The 20,508-nt window shown below is 38.8% G+C and overlaps 4 protein-coding genes across 6 annotated transcripts; 2 read left to right on the top strand and 2 right to left on the bottom strand.

Annotated features, from left to right (window-relative positions):
* Positions 1 to 60: 60 nt before the first annotated feature.
* LOC104726714 (transcription factor PIF7) lies at positions 61 to 8,438 on the top strand. Of its 2 annotated transcripts, XM_087473140.1 has the most exons (7): positions 61 to 657; positions 6,530 to 6,796; positions 6,931 to 7,351; positions 7,429 to 7,533; positions 7,594 to 7,659; positions 7,760 to 8,140; positions 8,222 to 8,438. In XM_087473140.1, coding segments are annotated over exons 2-7 (1,101 nt in total). In that variant the 5' UTR covers positions 61 to 657; positions 6,530 to 6,794; the 3' UTR covers positions 8,348 to 8,438. The 2 variants fall into 2 exon arrangements, 1 of the variants encoding a protein (XP_087329266.1); XR_015571432.1 differs by lacking the exon at positions 61 to 657 and having other exon boundaries at positions 6,517 to 6,796; positions 7,594 to 7,654.
* On the bottom strand, positions 8,405 to 11,076 carry LOC104726713 (uncharacterized). The gene is made up of 3 exons (XM_010445640.3): positions 10,944 to 11,076; positions 10,705 to 10,752; positions 8,405 to 10,119 (listed from the first exon to the last, which is right to left on the bottom strand). The coding sequence occupies exon 3, from the start codon at positions 10,104 to 10,106 to the stop codon at positions 8,625 to 8,627; it is 1,482 nt and encodes a 493-aa protein (XP_010443942.1). The 5' UTR covers positions 10,107 to 10,119; positions 10,705 to 10,752; positions 10,944 to 11,076; the 3' UTR covers positions 8,405 to 8,624.
* Positions 11,077 to 13,334: 2,258 nt separating this feature from the next.
* On the top strand, positions 13,335 to 17,222 carry LOC104726711 (heparanase-like protein 2). Of its 2 annotated transcripts, XM_010445636.3 has the most exons (10): positions 13,335 to 13,718; positions 14,629 to 14,884; positions 14,992 to 15,028; positions 15,111 to 15,294; positions 15,389 to 15,537; positions 15,700 to 15,933; positions 16,011 to 16,200; positions 16,275 to 16,400; positions 16,497 to 16,596; positions 16,679 to 17,222. In XM_010445636.3, exons 2-10 carry the CDS (start codon positions 14,672 to 14,674, stop codon positions 17,060 to 17,062), a joined length of 1,617 nt encoding a protein of 538 aa, XP_010443938.2. In that variant the 5' UTR covers positions 13,335 to 13,718; positions 14,629 to 14,671; the 3' UTR covers positions 17,063 to 17,222. The 2 variants fall into 2 exon arrangements, with proteins under 2 accessions (XP_010443938.2, XP_087329265.1); XM_087473139.1 differs by lacking the exon at positions 14,992 to 15,028 and having other exon boundaries at positions 13,571 to 13,718.
* On the bottom strand, positions 17,148 to 20,221 carry LOC104726712 (uncharacterized). Its single transcript, XM_010445637.3, has 11 exons — positions 19,840 to 20,221; positions 19,316 to 19,463; positions 19,146 to 19,217; positions 18,894 to 18,965; positions 18,608 to 18,679; positions 18,375 to 18,518; positions 18,190 to 18,270; positions 18,018 to 18,089; positions 17,868 to 17,939; positions 17,690 to 17,761; positions 17,148 to 17,501 (listed from the first exon to the last, which is right to left on the bottom strand). Exons 1-11 carry the CDS (start codon positions 19,922 to 19,924, stop codon positions 17,411 to 17,413), a joined length of 981 nt encoding a protein of 326 aa, XP_010443939.1. The 5' UTR covers positions 19,925 to 20,221; the 3' UTR covers positions 17,148 to 17,410.
* Between the last annotated feature and the right edge of the window lie 287 nt (positions 20,222 to 20,508).

Genomic DNA, 20,508 nt, shown 5'->3' with positions numbered 1-20,508 from the left:
ACATCTCTATGTATATGTATTTGAGACCTATATATATATCAACTTCGTTTATATTATAACGATGAAACTGACAATTTTTTTCTATACTAATAACGAAAATCTATTATTATCAAGGGAATTGCACCATATAACCTAAAAACAAATTATAATTCACTCCATAACTACTCTAACCACTAAAAGCTAATATACTTTGTATAAATTGTATTATATACCACTTTACCTTTGTTACCACCACTCATACTCTCTACCACTACCATCACCATTCCACCTTTTAACCACCATCACCCCTAAGGATCTCAATAAACTAATTTCTAGGGTTTAGATTTCCTCTAGCCACCATCACCATTGACCACCGGCCGTCGCCACTTCCGACCTCCGGTCACCGCCACCACTGACCACCAACCTCCGACTTCCGGCCACCGGCCACCAACTTCCGGCCACCGACTTCCGGCCACCGACTTCCGGCCAACGACCACCGATCTCCGGCCACCGGCCACCGACCACCAACCTCCGGCCACCGCCACCTCCGGCCACCTACCTCCGGCTACCGATCACCGTCACCTCCGGCCACCTACCTCCGACCTCTGGCCGCCACCACCTCCGGTTGTAATCTCAGCCACCCACCCTCTAGCCACCATTACCACCAAACCATCAAAGGTAATTTTCCATACCCTTCATGTTATTCACTTAATTTTTCAAAATAGTATGCTATATTCTTAATTATATATGTAAATATGGCTAGTTGGCAAATTGACCCTTATTATTATTATTTCTTTTCACCAACCGATAAAAAAACCGCTCATCAGTATCTCTCACGACGACGGAAACCTAAATCGTAATCGTTTTTAAGGCCCTCCCCTCCTTATGGGGAAGAGAAATTCACCCAAAAAGAAATCCAGCTCCAAATCAAAGTCGAAAAAGAAACCTCCAAAACTTGACCCCCCTATTCGCGAACCCACCCCTTCGTCTACGAATCCACCCTGCTCAGTTGTTGTCGGAGATGAGACTACCCTTCCAGTCTCGTCCTCTCCTTCGCTGAACCCACCTAATGCCCAATCGACGGTCTCTAAGATAGTTTTGGCCATTGACCCATATCTGACTGTAGCTACTGTAGCTACTGATGAATCCCCGAATGTTGCAGTCCCTGTGAAAGTCATTCCGTCAACTGAACCAGCCAAGATAGCTTCAAAGGAGAATATCATGGAAGCCGGTACTTCTACCGCCCCTCCAATTGAGGACGCTATTGCTGCATCGAAACCCGCCCCAGTCAGCAAAGCTCCAGTAGGAAGCTCAGACAATTGGGTGAATATGGTTAAAGGCACTTCACGACAGCTGAAGAAGAAAGGTGAAGCTTTCACGCTTGAGTCTGGAGAAGCCTGTGTAAAGATCCCGAACTCCATCATTGAACGGAACAGGAAAGCATGGGATTGCTTCGTTATCGGTCAGTTCTATTCAGACCCTCCTTCGCAAGGTACGATTCACAATATTATCAATGGTATTTGGAGCAAACAACACAGAGATGTTGTGGTGTCTAAAACAGAGGGAAACGCTTTTCTATTTCGGATTCCCAACGCTTTCACCAGAACGAGAGTCCTAAATCAGCGGTTGTGGAAGATTGAGGGACAGACTATGTTCGTTGCCAAATGGGAACCCAGTGTGGTTCCAGCCAAACCAGAACTCACTAAGGCTCCGATTTGGCTTGAGCTCCGTAATGTTCCCCTCCAATTCTTCCACGAAGAGGGACTAGAACAAATAGCAGGGCAAGTAGGTGACCCACAATTCCTTCATCCCTCAATACCTGGAAGTAGCCAAAGTATTTACCATCATTGACCCGCGAAAACCCCTCCCTGAAGCAGTGAATGCCCAATTCGAGTCGGGGGAGATTAGTAGGGTCCTGGTGTCGAGTCCTTTCATGCCGCATGTCTGCTCACACTGTAAGCAGATTGGACACAGTCTGAAACATTGCAAGTCAGCCCCAGCTACCTGCACAGAATGCTCTTCCACCACTCACCCAACTGAGTTGTGCCATCGTCTTAAAGTACCTTGTACCACAAAGAAGAGAGCACAACACAAGCGACGATCCAAACCCCCAGTTCTACCTAGGGAGCTTCCTTTACCTGACCCTAAAGGAATTATGGAATCGAGTCAGGTAGCGAATCATGTCTGGAAAATCAAAGCTACCTCACCAGTGTCCTTAATTGCGTCTGCTAATACTTCATTAGTCCAGACCGATGGTACCCTACTTGGAACTGGAAAACTGTCAAAAGGAGACTCTAGTGGTAGTAGGCCAACACCCAAGGGGGCGGATCCGACTGAAAGGGAAGCCCCTAGAGAAGTGGTTCAGTCTCCCGAATCAGATAGTGTTGTGGATGAAGACTCCTCAGACACGATGTCTTCTGACCCTGATGAGGTGCATTACACCAAGGTGCTGTCCAAAAAACAGCGGAAAGTCCTCAGAGGCAGGTGCCTCAACTCTGCAATATAAGTACGTGTAGTAAATTTTTTGTTGGAATGTTCGCGGGTTCAATATTTCCTCACACCGACGCGGTTTTAAAAAATGGTTCAAGATAAATAAGCCACTTGTTGGAGCTATTATAGAGACCCATGTGAAGCAACCGAAGGAGGTTAAATTCATCAATCAGCTTCTCCTGGGTTGGATTTTGGAAGGGAACTATAAGTTCTCTGTTTTAGGAAAGATATGGGTGTTATGGGACCCTTCGGTCCAGGTTGTGATTCTTGAAAAATCGCTACAGATGGTGACTTGCGAGGTTTTGCTACCAGGTATGACTCAGTGGGTCGTGGTATCGGTTGTATATGCTGCAAATGAAGTGGCTACAAGAAAAGAGCTATGGGCGGAGTTGAAAGCTCTAAAAGTCTCACACTCATTAGGACGGAAGCCCTGGCTGGTTCTAGGAGACTTTAACCAGGTCCTAAATCCATGGGAGCACTCTAAGTCCATGTCAAATAATGTCAATACCCGGATAAGAGACTTTAGAAACTGCCTGGAGGAGTGTGAGCTTGCTGACCTCACCTACAAAGGTAATACTTTCACCTGGTGGAATAAGAGTAGCTCAGACCCAGTGGGAAAAAAGATTGACAGAGCTCTGGTAAATGACAACTGGACAAACTCCTTTCCGCTTTCATCAACATCTTTTGGGGAACCAGACTTCTCAGATCACGCTTCTTGTGTGGTGGAATTGGAACCTACCTTTCAGCGACACATAAGACCTTTCCGGTTCTACAATTATCTCTTGAATAGCCTGGATTTTGTGCACCTGATCAGGGAACAGTGGCTCTCTATCAACACGGTAGGTTCTGCAATGTTTAGAGTCTCCAAAAAGCTTCAGGCGTTCATGCCTTTTATCAGAGCTTTCAGCAAAGACAACTTCTCAAACCTTGAAAAAAGAGTTGTTGAAGCCCACGAGTTAGTACTAAGATGCCAGAGGAACACTCTACACGATCCCTCAACTCTCAATGCAGCCTCTGAGTTGGAAGCGACTAGGAAATGGCACATTTTAGTTAATGCGGAGGAAAAAATTTTCTGCCAGAAGTCGCGTGTCACTTGGCTACTTTAGGGGGATAGCAACACTGCTTACTTCCATCGAATGACAGATATGAGATTCTCGATGAACAGGATCTCGTTTCTCATTGATGACAATGGAGACAAAATCGGTTCTCAGCAGGGAATGGAGATACATTGTGCAAACTATTTTGAGGCCCTGCTCACTGGGGATGACAATGCCCCTAGACTCGAACAAAGCGACATGGACTTACTACTCCCTTTTAGATGCTCGCAGGAGCAAATCAGGGAGTTGAGTATGGCTTTCACCGATGCTAAAATAGCAGAGGCTTTCTCCACTCTTCCCCGCAACAAAGCTAGTGGTCCAGATGGGTACTCCTCTGAATTTTTCAAAAGCATGTGGGAGATTGTTGGTCTGGAAGTGCTGGACGCAGTGAAAGAATTTTTCGCCTCAGGTCAGATTCTGAAGCAATGGAATGCTACCACACTTGTTCTTATCCCAAAAATTCTAAACGCTTCAAAGACTACCGACTTTAGGCCAATCTCTTGCTTGAATACTCTCTATAAGGTGATAGCCAAGCTCTTAACGACAAGGTTGAAAAAACTGCTTTCAGAGGTCATCTCACCTGCTCAATCTGCTTTCCTTCCGGGAAGATTATTAGCTGAGAATGTCCTGCTGGCCACTGAGATCGTTCATGGATATAATAGGCAGAACATCGACTCGAGAGGGATGTTAAAGGTGGATCTTCGTAAAGCCTTTGACACAGTCAAATGGGACTTCATCATCTCTGCCCTCAAAGCTTTAGCGGTTCCAGATATCTTCATAAATTGGATCCTCCAATGCATCTCAACTCCCACCTTTACCATATCCATTAATGGGTCAAGTGGGGGTTATTTCAAGAGTACTAGAGGGTTAAGGCAAGGAGATTCGCTATCTCCCTACCTGTTCGTACTTGCTATGGAGGTATTCTCTAGTTTGCTCAAATCAAGATTTGACGCAGGCTATATCCACTACCACCCTGACACTTCTGAGTTATCCACTTCTCACCTGATGTTTGCTGACGACGTCATGGTTTTCTTCGACGGTGGTAGCTCGTCTCTCCATGTTATCACTGAAGCTCTAAATGACTTTGCTTCATGGTCAGGTCTGCAGGTCAACAGAGACAAAACACACCTTTACCTGGCTGGAACCGAACAAGTCGAAGCCCTCACCATTGCAAATTATGGCTTCCCCATTGGTAATCTCCCAATCAGGTACTTGGGGTTACCCTTAATGAGTCAGAAGCTTAAAATAGCAGAGTACGAACCTCTCTTGGAAAAGCTAAGGAAAAAGTTCAGATCTTGGTCTGTCAAGTGCTTGTCATTTGCTGGTCGATTGCAACTTATCGCCTCAGTGATTACTGGCATAGTCAATTTCTGGATATCGACCTTTATGCTTACTAAAGGCTGCGTCAGACAAATTGAAGCGCTTTGTTCTAGATTCCTTTGGGCTGGAAGCATAGAGAATAACACTGGAACTAAGGTAGCTTGGTCTGGAGTCTGTTTACCTAAGTCAGAAGGTGGTTTAGGCTTAAGGCGGTTCTCTGTTTGGAACCGAACTCTGTGTTTGCGTTTCCTCTGGCTCTTGTTTGCTGACAACGTATCATTATGGGGTAGATGGCATAAGCAACACCACATCAAAAACAAATCCTTATGGGAAATTTCAGAAAACCAGAGAGACTCTTGGACTTGGAAAAATATTTTGAGACTGAGGAAATTTGCGGATAACTACCTATATGCAACTGTGGGAAACGGTGAATGTATCTCCTTCTTGTACGATAGCTGGACACCACTTGGTCCCCTCATCAATCTCTTTGGAGTTGATGGACCTAGATCAATTGGCATCCCTTTCTCAGCAAAGATTAAGGATGCGTCTGATGATGTAGGTTGGAAGCTGTCGACCCCAAGGTCTGACGCCGCCGTCCGTCTACACACATACCTCACCACCATTCCTCTCCCAAACCAGGTCTGTGATCTTTATAGGTACAGTTGGGTTGTAAATGATTTTGAGTGCAATGGTTTCTCTTCCCAAAGAACCTGGGAAGCTTTGTGGCCAAGAGAGGACAAAAAAAGACTGGGCAAACTCAGTATGGTTCAAAGGTGCAGTGCCCAGACTCGCTTTCAACATGTGGGTGGACAACCTCAACAGGCTCCCTACCAGGCAACGACTTGCCTCATGGGGTGTAGCAACTTCTTCAGATTGCTGCCTTTGCTCTAGCCACCCCGAAACAAGGGACCACCTATTAATATCTTGCGACTTTGCCTCTGCTATCTGGCAACAGATCTTCTCTCGTTTATCCCCTACCAGCGGTCAAATTTGCAATTGGTCTTAACTTCTCTCATGGACAAGACAACGTTCCCCCTCGGCTCCTTCAACGTTAAGAAAAGTAGTAGCTCAATCGTGTGTCTACCACATCTGGCGACAAAGGAACAACATGCTGCATAACAACCAAAGACTCTCTCCTACGATAATCTTCAAAATGATTGACAGGGAGATCCTCAACACCATATCAGGGAGACAACATAGGAAGAGATGGAGGAAGCTAATGCTTCTTTGGATTCCATAAGCTGAATCTTCTACTCTTTTCCTTTTTTGTATTGTAATCTTGTTTTTATTTTTTTTTGCCAAGATTACTCTACTATAGAGAAACCTTTGTAATACCTCAAACTTCATTTCTAATGATATTTACAAGTTAGCAAAAGAAAAAAAAAAAAAAAAATCTATTATTAGAAATGCGTCTGTTTCTAAATCGGTGAATCACACGCTTTGCTTTATACCGAGTAGTCAATGCATGCAATGGAGAGATTTCAATGTGAGTCAGTTGAAACTAAAATGACGTAAATGCCCTTAATTATTGGTATGTTTTTTTGGTAATAGAGAGGATTCTGGACTTGAGGGGCAAAACACAAACAATCCTTTGCCACACATATGTGCTCCGTCCACATAAAAACCATTTGACGTTTTGGCAGGGACCATTTTTAGAGAGGGAGGAGACAAGAAGAGAGAGAGAGAGAGAGGCTCTTTATTATAACATCAATATGGATCAAAGACAGATACAATGCATGAGTTGTCGCTGTGATTGTGGAGAGTTTGCAAACAAAGAAGAAACAAGATTACAACATTTTCAAGCAAAGAAGGAGCGAAGAAGAAGAGCCAAAAAGGGAAGAACATAAAAAAAAAAAAAAAAAGCTTATTGTCAGTTTATTCTTTGCAAACGTGCGGTCTAAGTAACACATGTACACCTCTCTGTTTCTGATAAAGAATTCTCCTCTGTATTTGTTTCTACTAAAAAGAGACTTCTGTCTCTTACTATCTCTCTCTCTCTCTTTCTCTCTTAACACAAAAACAATTTTCGTTTTTGGTGACTCAGGTCGAATTACGGAGTGAAAGAGCTCACATGGGAAAATGGGCAATTAACCGTTCATGGTCTAGGCGAAGAAGTCGATCCAACCACCTCGAATGACCCTATATGGTCCCAAAGTCTCAATGGGTGTGAGACTTTGGAGTCTGTGGTTCATCAAGCGGCTCTACAGCAGCCAAGCAAGCTGCAGCTGCAGAGTCCAAATGGTCCAAACCACAATTACGAGAGCAAAGACGGATCTTGTTCAAGAAAACGCGGTTATCCCCAAGAAATGGACCGTTGGTTTGCTGTTCAAGAAGAAAGCCATAGAGTTGGTCACAGCGTGACTGCAAGTGCGAGTGGTACCAATATGTCTTGGGCGTCTTTTGAATCTGGTCGGAGTTTGAAGACAGCTAGAACCGGCGACAGAGACTACGTCCGCTCTGGATCGGTAAGAACTATCAAAAAAGTTTTTTTTGGAAAGATGACTAAAGGATTAACCAAAAGAGGATTATATATAATATACAGGAAACTCAAGATACTGAAGGAGATGAACAAGAGACAAGAGGAGACGCAGGGAGATCTAATGGACGAAGGGGACGAGCAGCAGCTATTCACAACGAATCTGAAAGGGTAATAAAACAATTACACAACTTTTCTAGAAAAGCAATACTGACTCTTAGTTTGATGCAGAGACGGCGTGATAGGATAAACCAGAGGATGAGAACACTTCAGAAGCTGCTTCCTACTGCAAGTAAGGTAAATCTATATCCTAGAAGAAACTACTTTTAAAGTTTAAGAATTTTTCTATGTCTAAAACAGTTTCTTTAACTCTATGAGTTATATATGGATATTTCAGGCGGATAAAGTATCCATCTTGGATGATGTAATCGAACACCTTAAACAGCTACAAGCACAAGTTCAGTTTATGAGCCTAAGAGCCAATTTTCCACAACAGATGATGATTCCGCAACTACCTCCACCACAATCAGTTCTCAGCATCCAACAACAACAGCAGCAACAACAACAACAACAGCAGCAACAGTTCCAGATGTCGTTGCTTGCAACAATGGCTCGAATGGGAATGGGAGGCGGTGGCAATGCTTACGGAGGTTTAGTTCCTCCTCCTCCTCCTCCTCCTCCTCCTCCACCATTGATGGTCCCTACTATGGCTAACAGAGACTGCACCAACGGTTCTTCAACCGCTTTAACTGATCCATACAGTGCCTTTTTCGCACAGGTAAAACCTTCTTTAAGTACTGTTTCTGAGAAAGGCTATAAAAATCTTGAGCTCACTATTGTTGTGGCTATGATGATGCAGACAATGAATATGGATCTCTACAATAAAATGGCTGCAGCGATCTACAGACAACAGTCTGATCAGACTACAAAGGTAAATACAGGAGGCATGCCCTCAAGTTCTTTGAATCACGAGAAAAGAGATTAGTCTAGCTATATACTTATTAAAGATTGTTGTATCGTGATTGTAAAAAACTGTTTTGAGTATGGGAAAAAAAAAAAGACTTGCAAAGATAAAATTGAAAGCTTTACAACTTCATCATCGTCTGATATCAAATGCATAATAAACTCTTTTGCTATTTTTAGGACAGTTACAAGAATATTATTATGTCTCTCTAAAAAAAAAAACAAACATGTTCTCCAAGTTTAAAGTGTTGAATGTTAATAGATCATTATGCACAAATAAAAAATTTGTCTTCTTTCTTTCACTCTTCGGAAACCAAAGGTCTAACCTTAGACGCAGATGTTGTGGCCTTGCTTTGACTTGATTTGTGAGATGTCTTATAAGTGTCCTGAAGAGAGATAACAGTTTCAAAAGCACCAATGAGAGCTTTCACTTTGTTCTTCCTTACCTTTGTGAGCTTAATAAATGTCTCCTCAATCACATTGTTCAACAATGTCACCATTTTCTTCTTCCCTTCTACTTTTTGATGCCTCAGAACAACCTTCTCACGTTTACTACTTTCGCAAGGTTCGTTCTTCGTCTCAACACCCAATCTCCTATCTTTAAGACTCTTCTTCTTTCCTTCGGTTTGTGTTTTCAGCTCCTGCACAACCCTCTTTTTGAACTTGATCCATTTAGGAGAAGAATCTTCAGGTTTCGGATCAAGAACCTTTCCTTTCTTGAAAGTCAGCTGCTGAGCTAGACTCACCTTTACTCCTGTCTTCTTAACCCTAATCTTCTTCTCAGTTTTTGGATTTGCTTCAAGGTCTGCAGAACCAGTTTCTTTTTTCTTAGTCATCAAACCGGTACTGATCGTACCAGGAATCTGTTTAGTAGGACTAGAACCACGTTTAGGAGTAGTCAAGCTTTTATTTCCACTTCCCATGGTTTTCTTCTCACTCTGAACACCTTTGACGCTAGACTCAACAACACACACAGTCTTCTCTTTTACATCTTCACTGTTAACTGTCCGAGTCTTTGCCTTCTCCATATTCTTTGGAGCAGAAACCTTAAAACTTCCAGCGCCACTGACCTTTGAAACCTTCACCATAGCAGCATTCGACTTCTCACTTCTCAAGCCAGGAACCTTTTTAACAACAGAAGATGAACCACCACTCAGAGTACTCACGGTTTGTTTATTTCTCCGAGCTATATCATTGCTTTTAACGCTAGAACCATCAATAGATCTCGCAAGCTCACTACTAGATTCTGAATTCACAGAAGCATATGGTTTTATTTTCAGAGCCAATGTATCTCTCTTTGCAGCCACAGAATTGGTACCAGGAATCTGCCTACTCACACTTCCCAACGACTTCCTTGTCAAACTCGAAGTCTCAACTTTGATCACATCTGAGCCTTCAATACTCTTTCTCCTAACCATCTTCCACGGTTTCACAGCATCATCTTGATGATCACACCTCTTTCCATGTTTACATAAATCATGAATCGAACTCACACGATGATTCCCACGATAACGGGACTGAACCTGCGGTTTACTTGGTCGTGTACCTATTGTTCCAGTCGAGTAGCGTCTCGGAGTAGCACCTTTTGGTTTAGGCACTTCACTGATCACTGGTATAATCTCATCTTGATGATCCTTGGATACCACAGATGCAACATCTTCAGCATTCCCCACATCCGTTACATGTACCCTTTCCACGGAACCCTCTTCAGACATCTCCGGAGTATTTGTATCGCAAGAATTCTCAATCTCTTTGACCTCTGAAGTATTCTCCTCAGCCATTGTCAAACCAATCCTGTTCAGGAAACAGAGTGCGTTACCGAAAACATCAAATTAATCAAATATAAATTCATTCATATGACATTTATATCCATTAAAAGAATGATCAATTATAAACAGAAATCATCACGAAGAGAGACAGGAAAAAAATCACACAGAACATATACAGATGAACATAAGGGATACTTTGTGCCCTATTACCTATTCTGATCAGATTGTGGAATTTGACATCATAAAGAACCAAATCTCTAGAGAAAACAAATCTACCAATTTAGATGACTCAACAGTCTAATTTCAAAGAAGTGTAAATTTTGTTGACTTCCAAAAGTCTCAATCATCGTTGATCATCATAATCAATCACATCATTACCTAAACGACAAAATTGAAACTTGATCATGACGCATTACGAAAATTAATCACTTCTTGTGTATGTATACAAAACAATAAAAAGGTTTGAATTCTGATCGGACAATGACCTAATTCTACAGTAGTAACGCAATAACTACTACACACGTTTAAAAACCCTACCAAACAGTTTCAAATTCAAAACCTAAACAAAACGTATATCAAAAGAAATCAAGAAATCTAGAGAAATTGATACCTTTAGATTTGCTTCCTTCCTTACTTTATTATTCTCAGAGAATTACAACTGCAGAAGAAAGAAGAAGACCAAGAAATCGGAATAATATGAGAGAAATTTTGTGTAATGTATATATAAAATATATATGAAGTTTCTTTGAAGTTTTTGTTAAGTTGGAAACAAATAAAGAAGAAAGAAGAGAAAAGGGTAGAGAGATTTGATAGTTAGGAAAAAGGAAACATGCAGAAAACACAACCAACCAGAGAGGAGAGGGGAGAAATCTTCTTCTTGTGCACAAAGTCTTGTGAGAGAGAGGGAGATGTCTGATTTTTTATATATTGTCTCTCTTATTTTATTTAAGTTACTTTGGCTCGATTTATTATTTAATGTTTTCTTATATTTATCTAGTTTCTAATTTACTTAGATTTGATGCTACCAAAAACGAATCAGTGTTATTTGAAATTATCATTAATCTCTCTATATACACAGTATTCTCCCATAAAAAATTATTGGAAGAATGCATGAATATTTCTAAAAAAGTAGATCTCTTTCTTAGCATATAAGTGTTTTCGGTGAAAGGTAAATATAATTTTCTTTTTTTTTGGCACAAAGGATATTTGACAATTTCATATAAATAATATTTGTTAAAGAAAAGAAAAGAAAATAAATCACTGCTAAATCTCAAAACTGTTTATAAGGGCATGATTTTTGTATTTTTTCTTTTGACATAAATTGACTTTGATTTGTGAAGACATCATCATATGACATAGCTTTGGAGGGATCAGATACCTTAACTTAGTTTTTATTTTTTTATTTTTTTTTCATTTTGTTTTTGTGGACAAAAAAACTTAATCTTTAGATTCTTGTATGTTTTATTGAAAAATATAAGATAAGGTGTTGTTGACCCAGGAACAATAATACTCCCCATGTCCCTAATAGATTGATGTTTTAGCATTATCACACAGATTAAGAAAAAAGTTTAAATTTAATCATAAATTAATTTATAGTTATTTTTTTAGTAGATAGAGAAAATATAAACCATTAAATAAATTTATGCGAGAAAAAAGCATAAAGTAAAAAACCATTTTAGTTTTTTTTTAATCTACAAAATCAATTTTTGGAAAATAAAAATATATCCTAAAACATCAATTTATAAGGGAGAGCGAGAGTATTTAAAAAAAGAAAATAGATAATATGGCAGCCAGAAAGATGTCATAACAAGAGAATTTGGGGATTTGGCCAAAAAATTAGTTTTTATTACGTCTTCAAATAATAATCCAATATGATATAATATGTGATAATCTATAATTATAAATGAATGATTAATTTACCACAAGTCTTAAAATTTCAGTTTTTTGTCTTCAACATCAATAACTTGGGTCGGGCCGTAGACATTGTTTACGATTGGTAACGACTGTTATTTGTGGTTGTAGAGACTTTTTGGGTGCAAATGGTTGCTTAAAAGAAAAAATTGGTTGAACAAAATTGGGTTGAATAATATTCAACTTATTCATCTCTAAAATAGTGGCTGAACAAGTTGAACATTTTTGCTGTAGGATTAGTTTATTTTTCAACTTTTTAAGTTGAACGAGCTAAATAATTTTTTTCCAACCTCTTCAAACTTTCCAATGCAAATGGTGAAAATTGGTTGAATATTTTTTTCCAATCTGTTCAATCTCTTTAACCTTGCGACCTTTGACTGTAAAAATTGGGCTGTATAGAATTTGGTTGCATAGACTTTGGGTGTAAATACTTTTAACTGTTAAAATCTGATTGTTAAAAAAAATTTTAAATCTGTGACTTTAATTTTATTAATAACAAAATTATAAAAAGATATAAATGTGATGATAAGTAAATTTGTGAAGAAGAGTAGATGTCAAAAGAAAGATAAAAAAATGTTGATAATTAATCTATAAAAAAAGGTTTGTGTAAATATATATAAATTTATATAGAGTTTTTAATTATGATGGAGGAAGAAAAAAAAAGTTTTTTAAACTTGTTGGTTTTACGGTGTTATTTTGAAGCTTTAAAAAAGAAAATTAAAAAAAAAATTAAAGTAGCTGTAAAAACTTTTTAAAAAAAAGTTATGATTGGCAAATAAAATGCTTTTAAGACTTTTAAATGATTTTAAAGTCTTAGGGCAGCCCATTGAGGTTGCTCATGTAAATGCTTTTAATAAAAAAATAATAAAAAGAAGAGAGAACAGAAAAGAAAAAGAATAATTGCTTGTGGTAGTTTATCAGTCTATATTTAGACTGATGTCAAATGATTAATGGTACACATGTTCAAAAATAAATGTAAAAGAAAAATATGTAATAAAAATAGATTTTCTTAATTATCTGAGAAATGTTTCATCATTCCTCCACTAAAGATATGGTCTTAAAAGCTTTTACCAATCGGGGCGCTTAAGTATTAGCTAGTTTATTTATTTTTATTATGGGCGTGTAATATAACCAAGTCATTGGTCCTTGGAACTTTTGGGACTTCGATTAGATCCGTCCACCTCTGGGCGTTGGATGTGTGGTGGATATAAAGATCATGTAGACCGGTGTAGACTGGATCCTCTCTCAAGAGCTGCTCAAAGATACCTTCCACCCACAGCCAGAGGCTCCTACTTATCTCCTTGATCTTGATTTGGGTGGTTTCAAACTATGTAACGTTTTGTTGTTGACTTGTCGTATGTGGTTCGTTGCTGCTCTGTTATTTTGTTTGTAACTTGTAACCGGTATCTCTATTAATTCGCACTAAATTAAAATCTGGTACACTTTCGGATTTGGTAGAAACGGTTTAACCAGACCGATCACGATTTTATTAATAAACGAACTTTAAAGAAGAAGATGCGATAATTAGAGAGACTCTTTCTATCTAATCTCTCTAATGAAGTGTTGCCAACGCCAAGAACAACAAAAAAAAAAAAAAAAAAACATCTCCCCTCTCTCTGCTTTTGAGTTCCCCCAGCCACTAATCAAAGTCTCCTTTTTTTTTTACTTCAGACTTGGCTTTTTGTTTCTCTCCATGGATGCTGGATTTTAAAGGTCAGTTTCTATTCTGAGTTTAGTTTGATTTTGCTCTATATATCTCAATCAAATTAATCATACAGTATCTCTCTTACAAGCTCCAGATTTTTTTTTTAATTATATCTAGAGATTACATGAAACTGATTTAATTATGATGAAGTTTAACTAAGAGATTAAAAGTTAGAAAATTACGTGGTTGACTTGATATTGACTTGTGCCATCGTCTTCATTAATAGACTAACTTGCGTTTTGTGTTTTGTCTTATTCCAAACCCAGAAATAAAATTCTTTTTAAAGTTTCAGAGACTATTTCTTTATTGAAAATTAAATATTAGTAATGATTATATCACCCAAAAAGGTCAACTAAAGTAATGCTCTTTTGCCATGCGTGCCTCTGAGTGAGTCCTGACAACAATATTTTGAATTAAGTATTGGTTAAATCTTACTGTAGTCATTAAAAATATACCAATATTAACAATTAATTTTTGCTAGTTCACGGTAAAGTATCACACATATAATACAACATATTCTTCGGAAAAAAAAAATACAACATATTCACATATACAATTTTCAAATGCTAACAAATGTTCACTTTTCAACTTTAAAATTTGAATGAGTTTATTGATAGAATGTGAAGAGAGTTTAGGAATGGAAGAATCAATATTTACTCTCATGAGAATGAATGTACATAGAGATACATTTATATAGGGAATTAATGAATTAACATAATTATCTAACTAATAGAATCATATAATATAACAAATATCTATAATATATTTAGAATATCTTCTTTGATCATTAGGATCTTCTAGATCCTTCTAATCATTTGGCTTGAGTTGTATTCTTCCTTTTCTGTATTTTATCTTGGCTATATTTTTCCATTTTCTTGTAACAGTACTTTACCATTTCTCAACTGGCTTCTCTTACAGATCAAAACATAATCAAAGCGTGAGGCTCAAACAAACCAGTAAAATGGGCTACAATGTTGTGCTCTTGAGTTGTATGCTTCTACTTCTCGTTACTTTTGCTAGCGCCAACATGGAACGAGCCATCATGGTTATAGACGGTGCACGTCGAATCGCTGAGACTGATGACAACTTTGTCTGCGCAACGCTTGATTGGTGGCCACCTGAAAAATGCAACTATGATCAGTGTCCTTGGGCTTACGCCTCTCTCATCAATTTGGTATATATAAAAACACCTTTGAGCTTTTGGACCCCTTAAAAACTAATCACTTCATCTTTTGGCTAAAAAGTAAACTCTTCTTTCTTTAATGTTTTGAATGATCTCAGAACTTATCTTCTCCTCTTCTTGCTAAAGCTATTCAAGGTTTGTGACCTCTCTATCACAAACCGATATTCGATTCTCTTAAAGACTTTTCTTCACTGATATATCTTCTGATTGTTGTTAGCTTTTAGGACGTTGAGGATAAGAATAGGTGGTTCCTTGCAAGATCAAGTGATTTACGACGTAGGAGACTTGAAGACTCCTTGCACTCAGTTCAAGAAGACTGACGACGGTTTGTTCGGATTCTCTAAAGGATGTTTGTATATGAAGCGCTGGGACGAACTTAACCATTTCTTCAACGGAACCGGGTAAGCATGTCATCCTTCATTACTATATATGGTGGTTCTATGTGGCCTATCCCACATTCCCACTATGAACTAACTCTTTACTATAATTCCGCAGAGCTATTGTGACTTTCGGTTTGAACGCTCTGTATGGGAGAGATAAACTCAGCGGAAACGCGTGGGGAGGGGATTGGGATCATATTAACACTCAGGATTTCATGAACTACACAGTCTCAAAGGGTTATGCTATAGACTCGTGGGAGTTTGGTAAATAGAACTGCTAGATCTCTCTTTTCTTCCCCTCTGCTCGGTCTTTTGGCTATGTGCTTAATTACAACTCCAAAACCAAGTAGTGTTTGTCCCTTCACACTTCTGATGTTGGATCCTCACGTTAGTGTTCTTTCTTTCTTGTTCTTGAGTCTTGACTAGGTAATGAGCTTAGTGGAAGTGGGATTGGTGCTAGCGTGAGTGTAGAGCTTTATGGGAAAGACTTGATTGTACTGAAAGATGTAATCAAGAACGTTTACAAGGATTCTCAGACCAAACCTTTGGTTGTAGCTCCAGGTGGATTCTATGAAGAAAAATGGTACTCAGAGCTTCTTCGGCTCTCTGGACCCGGTGTTCTTGATGTCGTGACTCATCATATATACAATCTTGGTCCAGGTCTGCATAAGAAAATAAATCAGTCTTTGTAGCATTCCTACACAATGATGAGTTTTATATTGAACCGAGTGTTGCAGGGAATGATCCTAAGCTAGTGAATAGGATACTAGATCCAAATTACTTGAGCGGGGTTTCGGGGACATTCGCGAATGTGAACCGAACAATCCAAGAACATGGACCTTGGGCTGCTGCTTGGGTTGGAGAAGCCGGTGGAGCCTTTAACAGTGGTGGCCGTCAGGTTTCAGAGACATTCATTAACAGCTTCTGGTAAGACAGAACCAAAAATTCACATTCTATATTTTCTCGGTTCTTTAACTGACAAAACGAACTCTGATCCTAAGGTACTTGGATCAGCTTGGTATGTCCGCGAAGCATAACACCAAAGTATACTGCAGACAAGCTTTGGTCGGAGGATTCTACGGTCTGCTCGAAAAGGAAACGTTTGTTCCCAATCCAGATTACTACAGGCAAGTACATCAACCATAAACCATAACTCCAAAACCAACATAATTGCTTTAGGCGAGTCATAACATTCACTTCTTGATCTCGAAAATTTTGACCAGCGCGCTTCTTTGGCATCGTTTGATGGGTAAAGGCGTTCTCGAGGTTCAGACAAATGCCTCGGAGTATCTACGAGCCTACGTTCATTGCTCCAAAGGAAGAGTGAGTGTATACATCTTTTTCTCTCTGTCCCTAAATCATCCTCTAGTTTCGGTTTTGTAACTGCTGAAATCTATCATTACAGACGGGTATAACGCTTCTTCTGATTAATCTGAGTAAGCAAACAACGTTTACAGTCGGAGTCAGCAACGGCGTGAAGGTTGTTTTGCAAGCAGAATCGATGAAGAGGAAATCCTTGTTGGAAACAATCAAGAGCAAGGTGTCTTGGGTCGGAAACAAAGCTTCTGATGGATATTTGAACAGAGAAGAGTATCACTTGAGTCCACAAGATGGTGTTTTGCGCAGCAAGATAATGCTCTTGAACGGTGACCCTTTGGTACCTACAGCCACAGGAGATATCCCAGACCTTAAGCCAGTCCGGCACGGCGTGAAATCACCGGTTTATGTCAATCCGTTGTCGATATCATTCATAGTGTTACCTACCTTTGATGCTCCTGCCTGTTCTTGAAGAGAATTTTTATTGGTAAAATTCAAACACTGAAGAACACTATTTGGTCCCAAAAGAAAAAGGAAAATAAAGAAGAGACTGTAAATTTCTTGGCAATTGTATGTATTAATGTAACACTTCAATTGTATTATTCCAATCAAATCATTTGATTAAGGAGAAATATAGATTAGTGGAATGTGTCTAACTATACAATATAGAGATAAAAACTTGTAGTCTTGCTTTCTTTTCACTTTCAAAAATCAACAGACCATACAAAAAATAATAATAGTGGAGCGGACTAAATTGGAGCCATTTCTAGGTAGTTCTCTGAGACGTTTTCTCGAGAACCTTCTAGAATCTTCTATCCGATCACACGGCAAAATCGGCATCAGAAACTTCTAGAACTTTGTGGGTACCAATTGGGTTCACGCCTGCTTTGAACATGTTGCCTTCAATGTACCTACAACATCGAATCAGATCTCCAATTGTCAGAGTGGATATTTACGTAAGAAAACCTTCAACTTTTCCGCAGAATCACTCATCTGAAACTCATCCAGATAGATTTCACACATAACTGTTTCACATAGTTCAAATTCTTATATTGTTGAAAGCTTTGTTGTACCATTCAAATATTAGGTGAGAACTCACATTTCTTTGAGGAATGGATGCTTGTAGAATGCATCTGGGATTCTCCCGCTAAATTGGTTGTGGTCAAGGTACCTAGTTTCATCAACATTCATGATCCCATGAGAATGCATGTTTCCTCTTAGATAGTAAGCAAATCAGAGACAGAGAGAAAGTTCAGCAATCTATCACAAAGACTTACAAGTATGTCAGTTTAGGAATATGAGCAATTGCAAAAGGAATGTTCCCTATAAATTTGTTGTAGGACAGGTACCTGCAAAACAAATTAAACGGAGATCAGAGACCTCCCAACTAAATCATTGAGTTATTGTGCAGTGTAGAATGCTCTTACACAATCTCTAAGTTTGTCAGATTTGACAGTTGAGCAGGGATCCCTCCACTCAAATAGTTATTGTTCAAGTACCTAAAGAAATCGAGATTTTTAAAAGGGAATTCTTTGTATATAATACATTAGATCAAAATGAAAGAGAGAACCCATGGGCGGATCCTGAAGGGATGCTTACAAGTTGCGAAGAGATGGGAAACTTCCATCAAAACGGATGAGCTCCCGAATAGTTCCAACCAAATGGTTGTTACCAACATCTCTGGAAAATAATGGGACACACCCCAAACCAGGTCTCAGTAAAGTCAAAGGTAAGTAATGGTAAAAGACACAAACTATACGTAGAAGATGGTGTTTGGTGATTACAGGTGGCGGAGGTTTTGCAGCGTGCCCAGTTCTGCAGGGATTCTACCAATGAGACGGTTTTCTTGAAGATATAGATACCGAAGCTCGGGAAGAGCAGCCAGTTCCTTCGGAATTTCTCCCTTGAAGCTATTGAAGCTCAAGTACCTTTAAGATACAAAAGACAACATGATTAATTTGGAAACAGATGGATGGCCAACCATTAGAAGCTAACAAAGAAACACAGAGGTACTCACAAATGGGTTAGTTTCTTCAGCTCTCCAATCTCGGGGGGAATCACATCTTGTAGTTTATTCCACCTCAAGTTTCTAAAGGTAAGAACAGAGTGAATGGTTAGGTGAAGTATTTGGGAACATGAGCATGATATGATGATACAACTTACACAATCCAGTCACATAAATTTCACAGTTCAAAGCTGTGTTTGTGAAGAAATCTGGATACTGTTTCCCAGAGCAGTGTATTGAGATAAAATGAAAAAGACAGTAAATTAACAATCTATTCGTAAGAGCACAAGGAACATACAGTACTTTCAGCCGTTTCAGTCTTCCAATTTGTGGAGGGATTGGACCAGTCAACTTGTTGTTATGCAGATCCCTGAAAAACCAAACAAAAAAAAAAAACATCTTCAATTTTACCCTCTCAAACAGTAACGCTCTATAGAATTCCTAGGCAATCCACAACAATCACAAAACTAGGTCGCAGATAGCTATTTCAAAGAGTTGTCACATAGATCTACCTAATCACTCATTTCAAAGGTTTTAGAAAGTAACTTACAGTCTAGTCAAATCCAAAAGATTAGTTACTGCAATGGGGAAAGGTCCAACAATCGAAACGGCATAAACTTCTCTGCAAAATCAGACAGACCAGGTAAGTTAAGTTCATAGAAGCAAATCAGGTTGATGATACAGAAGAAAACACAGAGGTGAGAAGAAACAAGAACATACAACTCAGTGACAACCCTATAGTCTCCTTGTGTAGAACAGGTGACACCAGACCAAGGTGGAAGGTCTCCATCTCCACAAGGATCATCACCGACCCATGAATACACCACTCTCCATCCCAAAGAGGCTTTGATTTCATTCAAAGCTTTCACTGTGCAGAGGATGAAACAGAAATTAACTTTGAGGATGAGCTTATATAAGATACAGTAGTATCTAACTACACCTTGAAGCAGAGAAAGAACCAAATCACTGAGACTATAACAATTATTATCAGATCTAATCATTGTTCACACATAATTCTCTCTACATTTGAGCTAAGCTCAGCTCAGATTAGAAAGATGGAAAAGAGAAAAGAATCGAACTTTCGTGCTAAATCATGAAAATTGATAAGAGATAGAACAAATCTTGATAATGGGTATCTTCCAAATACGTGAAGAGCTATAAAAAAAAAAAAAATATCAATCGATCGATGAAAGATCTCAACCCATAGATACAAAACCAGACGGTGATAAAAAAGCAGAACTTACCATCTCGCTTCAACGTCTTGGATTGAGTAAGAGCAAACAAGAGTGAGAACACACAGATCAGAAGTAGCTCACAGCGAGAAGCCATGGTTTTTTTTTTTTTAATTTTTTGCTTAAACAGCCCAAAGTGGGAAAAGAGGAAAAACGGATCTAAGAGGAGAGCGAAATTAAAAAAGACATTTTTATTTTCTCTGCCTAATCTCAGATTCGTAAACCGAATACGTGTGTTCAAACCCGCTTCTCACCGACGGGTCTGGTAGCGACCCGGATTTTTCTTGTAAGTAAATATAATAAGCTCACTTGTTTTCTTTCCCCAAATTATTTTTACTAACCAACTCAATTAGAATCTAGGAGTAATTTGTTTCCCGAATTAGTTAAACATGTCCTAAAAAAAACAAATATCAATGATTAGAAACATTAAAGCCATTACAACAAAAATACTATGCTTTAGGCTCATAATCTATGTTAATTATGATAATCACTACTTATTTGAACATAAACACTCAGTTTAATTCGTTTCACGAATAAAAGTATTCTACTTACGCATCGTAAAATATTTTAATTTACCTGAATAAAACTAACTGATTCAGCGTCAGTGATTAGGATGAGATAAATTCCGGTTAACTCATATTTGGTTGATCCCACCAAGCCTAAAAAAACAAAGTCTGATAA

This window comes from Camelina sativa, chromosome 11 (assembly GCF_030686135.1).
Source record: "Camelina sativa cultivar CO46 ecotype springtype chromosome 11, ASM3068613v1".
Classification (NCBI taxonomy): domain Eukaryota; kingdom Viridiplantae; phylum Streptophyta; class Magnoliopsida; order Brassicales; family Brassicaceae; genus Camelina; species Camelina sativa.
This window is presented reverse-complemented; position numbering and strand designations above follow the sequence as displayed.

What these genes read in the sequence shown, in the direction of transcription:
- LOC104726714 (XM_087473140.1), top strand. An exon ending in TTCACAACGAATCTGAAAGG is followed by an intron (nt 7,534 to 7,593) that starts GTAATAAAACAA and finishes AGTTTGATGCAG; the next exon opens with AGACGGCGTGATAGGATAAA. An exon ending in ACAGTGCCTTTTTCGCACAG is followed by an intron (nt 8,141 to 8,221) that starts GTAAAACCTTCT and finishes ATGATGATGCAG; the next exon opens with ACAATGAATATGGATCTCTA.
- LOC104726713 (XM_010445640.3), bottom strand. Translation starts at nt 10,106, where the DNA reads ATGGCTGAGGAGAATACTTCAGAGGTCAAAGAGATTGAGAATTCTTGC.
- LOC104726711 (XM_010445636.3), top strand. Translation starts at nt 14,672, where the DNA reads ATGGGCTACAATGTTGTGCTCTTGAGTTGTATGCTTCTACTTCTCGTT. An exon ending in TCTTGCTAAAGCTATTCAAG is followed by an intron (nt 15,029 to 15,110) that starts GTTTGTGACCTC and finishes GATTGTTGTTAG; the next exon opens with CTTTTAGGACGTTGAGGATA. An exon ending in ACATTCATTAACAGCTTCTG is followed by an intron (nt 16,201 to 16,274) that starts GTAAGACAGAAC and finishes TCTGATCCTAAG; the next exon opens with GTACTTGGATCAGCTTGGTA.
- LOC104726712 (XM_010445637.3), bottom strand. Translation starts at nt 19,924, where the DNA reads ATGGCTTCTCGCTGTGAGCTACTTCTGATCTGTGTGTTCTCACTCTTG. An exon ending in CTTTTGGATTTGACTAGACT is followed by an intron (nt 18,966 to 19,145) that starts GTAAGTTACTTT and finishes TTGGTTTTTCAG; the next exon opens with GGATCTGCATAACAACAAGT. An exon ending in CTGCAAAACCTCCGCCACCT is followed by an intron (nt 18,271 to 18,374) that starts GTAATCACCAAA and finishes ATTATTTTCCAG; the next exon opens with AGATGTTGGTAACAACCATT.